Here is an 11,255-nt window from a genome sequence, read left to right on the forward strand (position 1 = left end):
TGCAAGCTGCCAGCTACGCACACACGTTCTGCTTCTGCCAGATTCAGTCCACGTACTCTCACTCTTCCCAAGTCCTACAGTCAAAGCACCGCCCGGCGATGGCGTCTTCTCCCCACTTAGTCAAGCTCCGGACCTCGGCGTCTCGCCGTGGCCCACCACCGCTCTCCTCTCCTCCTCCGCAGCCGCACCCTAGCCCTCATTCGCCCCCGCCTCCTACTCCTCCTCACCGTGGCCCTCGCCGCCACCACGATCTTCATCCTGCTCTGCCCCGCCCCTCACCGTCGTGACCACGACGTCTACTGCCACGCGACAGCTCTCCAAGCTCCCCCAAGATCGTGGTGTTGCTCATATCCCCAGATGGCTTCCGTTACGGGTACTAGTACAAGGCCCCTCTCCCTCACATCCGCCGCCTCATCGATGGCAGCACTGACGTCCTCCTTATCACCTCCTCCTGCGGCTAGAGACGGCAAGAACGTCGTGGTGGTGCTATATTTCACGACCGCCTCGAGGCTCGCCAAACATGGTGGTCGCCGTCCACTAGAGTGACGCTTTGACATGTTTCAAGCACATGTTTCAAGTGTTTAAGGGGTTTCATATGCATGTTGCAAGTGTTTCGTGTGGATGTTGCAAAAGTAGATCAGGATATTGCATATGTTATAATGGTTATACACGTATATTGCAAGCGTTTTGTTCTAAATGTTTTATCTATTTTTCAATGTATGTTGTAAATGTATTTATTTAGATATTGTATATGTTTCACACATACGTTGTAAGTGTTTTATCTGGAGTTGCATATGCTTTGCAATGGCTTTTTCAAGTGTTTCAGGTTCTTTCTCCAAGTGTTTCAGACGCATGTTTCAAGTGTTTCATCTGTCTCCAGATGTATGTTGCAAATGTTTCATCTTGATGTTTCAAAAGTAGATTGGGTATTGCATTCCCCTCCTCGCCTTCTGCTATCTTGCGTTGGTGCCTCGTCATCCTCCCAGCATCGGCTGGGCATTTGCCGTCCCCTCCCCCTCTTCTCGATGCTCCAAATTGTTTTCAGCTGTTTCAGACGCATGTTTCATGTGTTTCATCTGGATGTTGCAATGACTATATAGGTATGTTTCAAGAATATACTGCATATGTTGCAACGGTCAGACAGATGTTGCAGAAGAGATGAGACGTTAGGACGGGGGAAGGGGCATGGCTGAGACAGAGTGCGGCTGGGATGGCGTCGGGGCAAGGGGAGGAGCGCGGCGGGCTTGACGCCAGGGCACATCCGGGATGGGATTGAGTCACGGGTGGCCGGACGCGATCGCTGACACAGGATGGGTCGCGGGCGCCCGACGCGATTCGTGGCACGGGATCTGATGCGAGCGCGGAGGCGTCCGATGCGAAGCGAGTGCGGGTATCGGAGCTGCTTGTGGACGGGGGCTAGCCTTAACATCTGGGCGCTAACCACGCCGCAGCATGAATGGTGCAACACGAGTAGAGGTTTTGTGACTGTAATGGTTACTGACCCCGTGGTAGAGTAAGCATACAGTCTACAGATTTTAAAGAAATTTTAAAAATAAAACAACGAACGGGCCTAGTGGGCTAGTCTCACACGAAGCTGGTAGGCCGAATTACTTATGGAGTAGCGCCGCCGTATACTGGACGGATTTCCTACTCTGGCCCACGCCCGCCTCTGCCGAAGGCCTTCGCGATGGCTTTTCTTTCTTCTCCTCTTATTCGCCATGTTCTCTACTTTTTTTTTTCAGCCAACAACGAACAGAGCAAATTAGCGGTACTTTCGGCCATTATCAGGCAAGCGCAATTATCGTCGAGCCGCCCCCGCCGCCGCCGCTGCCGACGGCGAGCTCCCGCGGCGAGGCGAGGCGCCGCCTCAGACCCGAAGCCCTAGTTCCAGCCCACCCAGTCCCTTAATCATGGAGGATGACGTCGCGCCGCCGTCTGTGGCGCCGACTCCCTCCCCCCTCGCCGCTGCTGCCGTCCTCACTCGCCGGCGGTCACACCTCGACAGCGCCTCCTTCCGCACGCTCTCCCGCCTCTTCTCCCACTGCCTCCACATCAACCCGTCGCCCTGCGGCACCGCGCCTCCCGAGCCCGAGCCCGAGCCCGTCTCCGCGGACCCTGTCGGTGGGGACGCCGACGATTCCCCAGGAACGCCTAATGGCGCCGATTTTGATCGGCAGAAGGATGTGGAAATCGAGACGGTGGATGCGGGAGGCCCTTCGCTCGACGGGGCCGTCTATCAACCGGCCGCGGCGAACCCTACCCTCGACCTGGGTGAGGCTGAGGCTCTGCAGGTCGAGGGTGCGGACGCGGTAGTTGTCGTAGAAAGCACCTCGTGTATGACCAGAGCCGAGGTGGAGGAATCAGCGGCACCTGTGGTAGAAAGTACCTCGTGTAAGACCAGCGCTGAGGTGGAGTCAGCGGTTGGAGCTGGATTGGCGACCGTGGAGGACGTATCTTTGAAGTCGGTGGAGTCTCTCTTGGAGACGAAGGTTGACGAATCGGTAGAGGTAGCAGTGGGTGATGATGAAGGTCGTCTTCTGCTTGAAGCCATGATGACAGACTTTACAGGGTTGATTGATGATGTTGATGCTGGAGTGATATCAGCACAGAGTTGTACAGTTTCTGGAGGTGACCTGCAGAATAGCAAGGCATCTGAGGATTTGAAACAACTGGATGGTGGGATTGAAGAGGGAGAACCTCTTAGAAACTGTGATCATGGGCAGAACGATGGTGGTGGTTTCGAGGAAGGAGAGATTGAGGGCGAGTTTCAGGATTTGGGTTCAGAAGAATCTGGAGATTCCGAGCATGGAGATGAAGATGGTGAAGATGAGAAATTGAAAGGCAATTCCGTCAGCAGAGGCTCAGGGCCAGATAAAACTTATGATCATGGCACACGGTTTGGGAATTTGCACTCAACACCTGAAATAGGAAATGATCATCTTATACTGAACAGGGATGCTATTGTCAGAGGTGATGCACAAATACCTGTTACCAAAGCTCAAGCTGTCACTTATGATGACGTTGTGGATTGGAATGAGACTCCGCTACCTGACAATGAGGTATCCGATACTGGTTTCAAATGTTATTGTTTGTTTCTTCTTCTGTCTAACCATGCATTTTCCAGTTCATTTATCTAGTGAGGTTTAATGTTCCTTGTGCTGCCTTTTTTTAAATGAATTAAATATATTTTTTAATCTTACATGTCAAGGTTATAAGCTATACCTTAAAAGTTAAAATGATACATGTGCACTCTGTAAGGGCCTGTTCGTTTCATGTCAAAACCAAGGGGATTGGAGGGGGATTAAATTCCCTACAAGTCAAAATCCTCCTCAACCCCCTTGATTTTGGGATCAAACGAATAAGGCCTAAGAGGAGCACAAAACTCCTTGCTGCAGATCGCCATCTTCATGCCTTGATCACATAGGTTCTTCTCTGCTGATATAATTTTTTTTTGGCTGAATATACTAACTTTCAGTATCTGCCCTTCCAATCTATTACAGGCTCCCAACGCTGGGAAGAAGAGAAAACACACACTGACAGAACAGAGGAAGGCTAAAAAGACGGTATGTTATAGTCTTGACACCATTTGAGTTCCAATCGCTTTTGTATGAATTGTTTCTTCTAAAGTGTGAAATTTGCTTTCTAATGTTATTGACAATTGACATCCAGAAAAATAAAAGAAGGAACCGGGCACTGCAACGGATAGCTGATGGAGTCAAAAGACCAAAACTTACTCCTGTTGTAAAGCCAAAAAAACCTTGCCACTTCTATGACCATGGGAAGTGCCAGCAGGTGAGTATTATATGGCCAACCTAACTTATTTCCTTATATCTATTCACTTCAAGCAGATTGTGTTTTCATCTAATGCTACTTTTCTTTTTACATTCTTTGCCTTATTTTAGGCTGAAAGTTCATCAATGGTTCTGGTTTCCTTGTACTGTGATTTAGTCATCATCACAAATTCCTGATTGCTAGATATCATGGTCGAGCCGTATCAAATGCGAAATTTGTTTAAATAATGAAATTCTCCATTTTATACTTAGTGGATATTATTTTTAAAATAACAAAGATATATTAACTATTTTTTTTTTTGCTGATTGTTTATCAATTCTTCTGATTCTCCTTTTCTCTTTTGCAGGGTAATAATTGCAAGTTTTCCCATGATTTTACGCCTTCAACAAAATCTAAGGTACCTATATATTGAACTTATCATATGATTGTAGTGTTTTTTTATGCATTATAGTTATTATAGTTACACTATTATGTGGGTAGTTCACTAGTTTGTTTCTCAAAAGCAGTATGTCCTTCATAGTAAACCTATTTTCCAAAGCCATCACTCAATCCATACTGAGTTACTGTCCTAATTCTGCTTTATATTTAGGAATAGGGTACCACCCACTTAAAAAAAGCAGAACACATTTCATCCTCACTTATGCATACTTAATATGTCAATAATGCTTCATTTCGACCTGTGCAAGATGCTACTCCCTCCGTTCCAAATTATAAGTTGTTCTGGCTTTTCTAGATACATAGCTTTTATTATGTATCTAAACATAATGTGTATCTAAGTGCATAGCAAAAGCTATGGATCTAGAAAAGCTAGAACGACTTACAATTTGGAATGGAGGGAGTAAAACAAAATATCCGTATTGGTGCTTATAATTAAGTTTTGCACGATGGGTGCTAACATGGTATTTGTAATTGGATAATTCCAAGGATCTGTTCAGATGGGGTGGAGTGCTAACTGCTAACCTTAGCTTTATCAAAGTGCATCTAAATTTCCTCTTACATGGATTTGTTGCATGCCATGTTTTTTCTAAGGAAAAAGTCTACTTAACCCCCCACCTTTCATACTTGGTCTACTTCACCCCCCCAACTATGAAACTCTAGCAAACCCGCTGTTACTGTAGCAAACCCGCCGCTGAAAACCGCCCAGGGGGTAAAGTAGACGGTTTTAGAAAGTTCAGGGGGTAAAACAGACGGTTTCATAGTTGGGGGGTGAAGTAGACCAAGTATGAAAGGTGGGGGGGTTAAGTAGACTTTTTCCTTTTTCTAATGTCTTCTCATTTTTTGCAGCCCTGCACACATTTTGCATGTGGTTCTTGTTTGAAAGGAGAAGAGTGTCCATATGACCATGAGTTGTCAAAGTACGAATGCCATAACTATAAAAACAATGGCATGTGTGCCAGAGGTGATAAATGCAAATTCTCTCATGTGGTACGTAATGGACCTAATTATTTCTGGCATTTTATACTTATTTAAGTGTAATAGCCTGGGACAATTTAATTTCCATTGAGTAATTTATACAAATTTCATTCTTTATCAGATGCGAACTACAGAAGGTACTCCCACACAAGATGCAAAGACTTCTGATGGTTCACTGGCATATGAGAAAACAAACCTCAAAGAGCATACAAGAAGCCAGAAGAACACAACAGTTCACAATGGTGCTCCTAGTAATTCTATCCTTAGAAACCTCGCTGGTGTCTCCAGCAAATCTCAGAATGTTTCTAATCGTATTCCAAAGGGCGTGCAGTTTCGTCCCTTTGGTAAAGGTCAATCAAATTTGAGCAGCCTGCACCTGGATGCCTTGTCCATGGAGAAGCAAAAGAATGCAAATGTTACTCAACATAACCTCGGAGGACATGAAGCCGAAAGGCAAAAAATTGTGAAGCAAAATAGCCAGACACCGAATCTATTGCTAGAAGATAAGAATTCATCAAAAGAAGCCAATCCATGTTCAGACCCCAAAAAAACTACTTTACTTGTTGATTCTATTGCAACACCTGGATCAATACATACTCAGCATGAAGTCTCAGAGGCTTCTAGGATTTTGCAGGAGTTCTTGTTTGGTACTGGCAGTTAGAGGAAAGTATGTGTGAACTATTCTGCCTTTTGATACCTGTATTTTGCACTATATATTAAGCCAATATAAAATTTCGCCAGTTGCTGTTTACATGGATTTATTCATACCCATGTCTATTTGACTCTTCTGATACTCTGCCAGTTTCCTTGCTGTAACTGCATATCAAAGTTTGTTTTCTATTTTGGCTTCTTGTAAGGTCAACAGGAAAATTTCACTGCAGGTGAATGTATATAGTTGTTTTGTTACTAATAAAGTTGACCGAGGACTTAATTTTGCAGAAGTTGGCACATATTTACTATTTCTCCAGTCGTCAAAGGATGACTTTTGTGGACTCCGTGAACAAGTTGAACCCACACTGTAGTTACATGGAGCAAATAGTTGGATGAGCTTACTGGTATGACAGAATGCCGCCTCCAATTAGTACTTGCATGAACTAACTCAATATGTAATTGTCATGAGTACCTCCTTGGACTAACTTTGACATATAATTATAGTGAACTTCACTTTGGAAGTCATTTCTCAGTTAAGATGTGAACTTTACTTTAAATGCGGTTTATGTGAATTTGTGCATAATAGTAATCCATGACTTCTCAACCATCCTCATGTTCTTGATATGCTTTGTTTAATGTTCATTATATTGATGGATTAATTCTCCTTGTGCCACCAATAATTCATGAATTCCCTATATGCCATCGCCTGTGTTGGCATATAGGGATTTCAGTGGTTTTGCTGTGGCACAGGGATAATTGCATCAACTTGTGTGTAATTCCTCTGTTCAAATTTATTGATGCTGTTCTTTCTCTATGCAAAATGGAGGAATGATACTTTTCATGATTTTGATGGACTTTGACAACTATATCTTGCCTTTATATATCCGTAGTTGTTTAAGTGTTGACAATTTTTGTAAGGGCCAGGCGCCAGGGGGGTGGTATCCTGTTTCTGACAATAGGGCTTGTTTAGTTGATTCCTTGTGAGTAATCCACAGCTTTGATACAGAAATCTGACGTGATCCCTTTTCTTAGATGTCATGGAAAAGTTGAACCTCAAGTCACGAGGTAGCTCAACGGGACTTGATGTGTCATTATTCGGTTCCTAACAAGCGGACTGTTTTGTGAGGCACCTCCCCTCCTGTCAGGTGGGTTCCGTACATTGCTTTCTGTTGAGCTTTCTATTGAAAGATGCTTCCCCATGAAAACACACTGTGTCTGGGCCGATTTCTCCAGCTGCTTTGGTATCAAGCTTCTGCCTTGCCTTAGAAAGAGTTTGAGGAAAGAAAAGTGATCTTGTCAACTTTTTTTTTCATGCCAGGGAACTCAGATTCCCATTCATTCCTCCATGCAAGAGCTTTACGTCCGTTTGCCACATGAGAATGGCAGGCAGCTATCGGGGCTGTTGTTTAGTCTTAGATCATCATCATGATTCGAGACACATCTGTGGCAGACTTGTGGGTACCTTGCTGGTGACCAACATTAGCCTGGTGCAGTGCATGGTCTGGGCTTTGCATGCATGCAATAGCCCCGGGATCTCCGTTCCGATCTCTTGGGTTCAGAATTACTTGTGAAGTATTATAGCTGAAAAGATTGGTACGCCATAGCAGATGCTGAAGGCCCCAGGTATGTGCTGGACTGATCCGTGCGGCTGCTGCCCCATGCCTAGTTGTGTGCTGTCGAAATCTCTGCAGATGATGCATGCATCGTTTCAGAATTACATTCACATGGTCACTGAGAGGGTTCACATGTTGATTCATTCATCACTGCAGCTTGCCATGGAAGCAGCAGGCATGTGAGTTGTGTCCCTCTACGCCTGACTGTCGTCACATGACCAGGTGACAGTGACGCTGTTTCTCACTACTACAACAGTCAAGTTTGTTCTGTCCATCATATGATGGTGTCCAATTCCTTTGAACAAATTACCCTACCTTCGGCAGTAAACCCACGGCACCGTGCTCTGTTGTTTCTTTGTGTATGTTTGCGCTTGCACGCGCGTGTGGAGGGGTTCACATGCAACGGTCATTTTCCATTTACCAAGAATCCGGGCCGAGGTGTGTGCGTGGTGGTTATCTTAATTTGCCAAGTATTACTGTCACTGTCACTCTCGAAAGGAAAGCAACTGAGTCGAAATTATGGTCTGAGCGACTTGTGCGCCTCAACATATACTCTGTGCTTCACGTCATGGGTACTGGATAAGTTCATTCACGTGTCGATCTGGCGGTGAAAATCATTCCCGATAATGTGGGCGTGGCTAATTTGTCGCTTTCTCTTGCTATTTGTGCAGAATTTACGTTTGCAATTATGAGTTTACCAAGGGTCCACTTGGATATGTGGTCGCACGAAAGATTGTAATTTGTTCAGTTGCAGTGAGTTTACCTGTATTCCTGTATTATGAGGTCAAGCAGAATACGTGTTTTCTTTTTTAAAAAAAAATTGGAAACTATGTGTGTGTGTGTGTGTGTGTGTGTGTGTGTGTGTGTGTGTGTTATATAGCATAAAGAGGAAAAAAGGACAATATTTCGGCTGTTTAGCATAAAAGAGAACAGCAGAAAAAAGGACAACATATGCTAATGTTTGTAGACCTAGACAAAGTTTGCTCGGCTTGGTTACATACCACAAAATATCTTTCCATTATTCATTTATCATCATTATCATGTACCACCTTGATGTAGCTAAACACAGCCCGCTTTCTCCAGCATTTCGTCATACCTATCAGTTGCCCTTCAAGTGATCTTATGCGCCACAAACATTTTGAGCAGCTGAGGCAGGGTTGAACGCTTTCTGTTTTTATTTGGTCAACATTAGACTGAACCAAACCAATACACTTGTCAGATGCACAGGCTCTGGTTTTGGAAGGAAAACATAATTGCATGACTCTTTAGGGCATTTCTTTTCATATTCAGGCTCTGTGTGTCTCCCATTTGTGGTTTGTCACCCTTGACATCACGCCACTTGCATTCTGTTTTTATGCTTCAGTACTTGCCATTTCCTTTTGCACTGTTCTCATGAATGTGCGTGCAATAGAGGAATGAAAAAAAAATCATAAATATGCAAGAGAATGATAAAAAAAATATCATGAACATTATGCAGTTACTACCTCCGTCCCAAAAAGAATGCAACCCTCGCATCCCAAGGAGTCAAATATTCTTAATTTTGACCAAATATAAATAAAAAATATTAATATTTATAATGTGCAATAAGTATTATTAGATTAGTCATAAAATATTTTTTTTATAATAAACTTAATTGGAAATCCAACTATGGATAATATCATCTATAAATTTGGTCAAATTTAAAGATTCTTTGACTTCTCGAGAAGCGAAATTTGCATTTTTTTTTGAAAGGAGGGAGTATTTTCTTGTAAAAAAACCCACATTATTTTTTCTTATGAACACCCCATTTCCAAGATAGCAGCTAGTCTGTAAAAAATTTAGGCTCATCAGATGAATTGTTGGACCGCCGCAAAGTGAGCAGAAATGTGATGCATGTACGCTATTTTTCAAAGATGCCCTGTTCGCTTGGATTATAAGTTGTATTTTTTCAGCCAACAAATAGTATTTTTCTCTCACAACAAATCAATCAACAATACTTTTAGCCATGGTTTATCAGCACCTGCTGTATTATGAGCCAACAATACTATGGTTGATGCCGTTTCTTGTCTTGTCTTCTACTCTTCTCCCCGCACCTGCTGTATTAATCCTGCACAGGCACTACTGAGGCTGACAAAACAACTCCTCGGCTATGTAACAGGGAAAAACCCCGGCATCATTCAGGCTGTGTTTAGTTCGTGAATTTTAAGAATTTGGCTACTATAGCACTTTCGTTTTTATTTGGCAATTAGTGTTCAATTATGGACTAATTAGGCTCAAAACGTTTGTCTCGTAATTTCCAACCAAACTGTGCAATTAGTTTTTTTTCGTCTATATTTAATGCTCCATACACGTATCGCAAGATTCGATATGATGGTTACTATAGCATTTTTTGGGAATTTGGTTAGAAACTAAACAAGCACTCAGCTAAGGTTCTGAAGAACATGGATGGCCCCTCTGAATTCAGCTGGAACAGACGCTTCCTGAGACGCCTCTGCTCCCGCTGAATTCCTAATAGGATGCCTCCTGTATGTATTGTGCACTACTACGTCACTGTTTTTAAACTGTCTTTACTTTGACCGCTGTGCAAGAATAACCTTTGTTGATGACTTTCAGTCGCTTTCCCAGCCTTGTCAGATCAAACCGCTGCAATAACAAGTAGTACAGTTTATTTATACTCAACTGATAAATAAATACTTAAACCTCCTGGAATTAAAATGCGTCATTTCTTCCCTCCTTTTTTTGTCAACTTAATTACATGTTTAGATCAGATCAGACATGTGGACTGAGGTTATGATGACGAAGCGTTTGAGCAGCAATCAGCAGCTGGTTACTCGCCATCGCTCGACACTTATCGATAAGTATGAGGAATTTTTGGGGAGGCTAATCATGGGTTCCGGACCTGTGGACACTGCTGAGCCTTTTCCAGTGCCATCTTGCTCGCGCTGTACATTCATCCATCCATCCCCTTTCTTGGCCGCCGTACATCCTGTTCGTTTGGCTTATATGCCATACTTTTTCAGCGAATGAATAATATTTTTCTCTCATAACAAATTAATCAACAGTATTTTTAGTCATGGCTTATCAGCCAAACGAACGGGACAGTATTTGGTGAAGAGACAGTGGGCATCATGAGCGCGTCCTACCAAAACTCGATTTTCTTGGCGGCAAAGCTTGCAGGAGAGGTACCTGTCGGCCTCCTGCTTCCTGCACCTTCGCCAATGGCGCCCCGCGCCCCGCCCTAGCGTCCAAACAACCTCCCGAACGCGATTGATGCCGACGAATCCTTGAACCCTGGATCGTGCCTCGTCCAGTTGTCCTCATGCTCACCGCAGACATTTGTCTCCCAGCCTACAAAAACGCCTGTGCTTCTTCTCTCATAAAAAGGTGTTATACATGCGTATCCTGCTCCTCATGCTGTCTACTATCTCGTCTGTCCAAATCCAATCTTGTACGAGATACGTACTACTAGCTGACTAACCAACCATTTTTGTATTTCAGCAGTTCTGTTTTCTTGTATCGACGACGTCGACAAAATGAGCAATGCACCGGTGCAGGAGAGCGTTCGCTAGCGCTGTCCATGAGATTCTTGTATTCCAGCTTTCTTGGCTCATGCTCTGCCTGAATCCTGAGCCGCTTCCTTGTCCCAGATTCAAAAAAACTGCGTCTGCATTCCGCAACCGCAACAGGGAGGGGCCGCCTGTCCTTTTCTTCGTGACACGGACGTGCCTATATCCAGGCTCATAATTCGCGCCTTGACCCGCCCCTTTTTTTAAAAAATCATACACGATTAGAATTTGAGTACATTGA

At 43.9% G+C, this 11,255-nt stretch overlaps 1 protein-coding gene across 3 annotated transcripts; it reads left to right on the top strand.

Annotated features, from left to right (window-relative positions):
• Positions 1-1,750: 1,750 nt before the first annotated feature.
• LOC136450058 (zinc finger CCCH domain-containing protein 7-like) lies at positions 1,751-8,382 on the top strand. Of its 3 annotated transcripts, XR_010758251.1 has the most exons (10): positions 1,751-3,059; positions 3,501-3,563; positions 3,670-3,792; positions 4,139-4,189; positions 5,077-5,217; positions 5,327-5,872; positions 6,145-6,260; positions 6,889-7,001; positions 7,175-7,479; positions 7,626-8,381. XR_010758251.1 is itself a non-coding variant. In XM_066450322.1 (6 exons), the coding sequence occupies exons 1-6, from the start codon at positions 1,911-1,913 to the stop codon at positions 5,864-5,866; spliced, it is 2,067 nt and encodes a 688-aa protein (XP_066306419.1). In that variant the 5' UTR covers positions 1,751-1,910; the 3' UTR covers positions 5,867-5,956. The 3 variants fall into 3 exon arrangements, 1 of the variants encoding a protein (XP_066306419.1); XR_010758250.1 differs by having other exon boundaries at positions 7,175-8,382; XM_066450322.1 differs by lacking the exons at positions 6,145-6,260; positions 6,889-7,001; positions 7,175-7,479; positions 7,626-8,381 and having other exon boundaries at positions 5,327-5,956.
• Positions 8,383-11,255: the final 2,873 nt, after the last annotated feature.

This window comes from Miscanthus floridulus, chromosome 5, assembly GCF_019320115.1.
Source record: "Miscanthus floridulus cultivar M001 chromosome 5, ASM1932011v1, whole genome shotgun sequence".
Lineage (NCBI taxonomy): Eukaryota > Viridiplantae > Streptophyta > Magnoliopsida > Poales > Poaceae > Miscanthus > Miscanthus floridulus.

Coding starts and splice junctions, on each gene's coding strand:
- LOC136450058 (XM_066450322.1), top strand. CDS start 1,911: ATGGAGGATGACGTCGCGCCGCCGTCTGTGGCGCCGACTCCCTCCCCC. Junction 3,564..3,669: donor AGAGGAAGGCTAAAAAGACG/GTATGTTATAGT, acceptor ATTGACATCCAG/AAAAATAAAAGAAGGAACCG. Junction 4,190..5,076: donor CGCCTTCAACAAAATCTAAG/GTACCTATATAT, acceptor CATTTTTTGCAG/CCCTGCACACATTTTGCATG.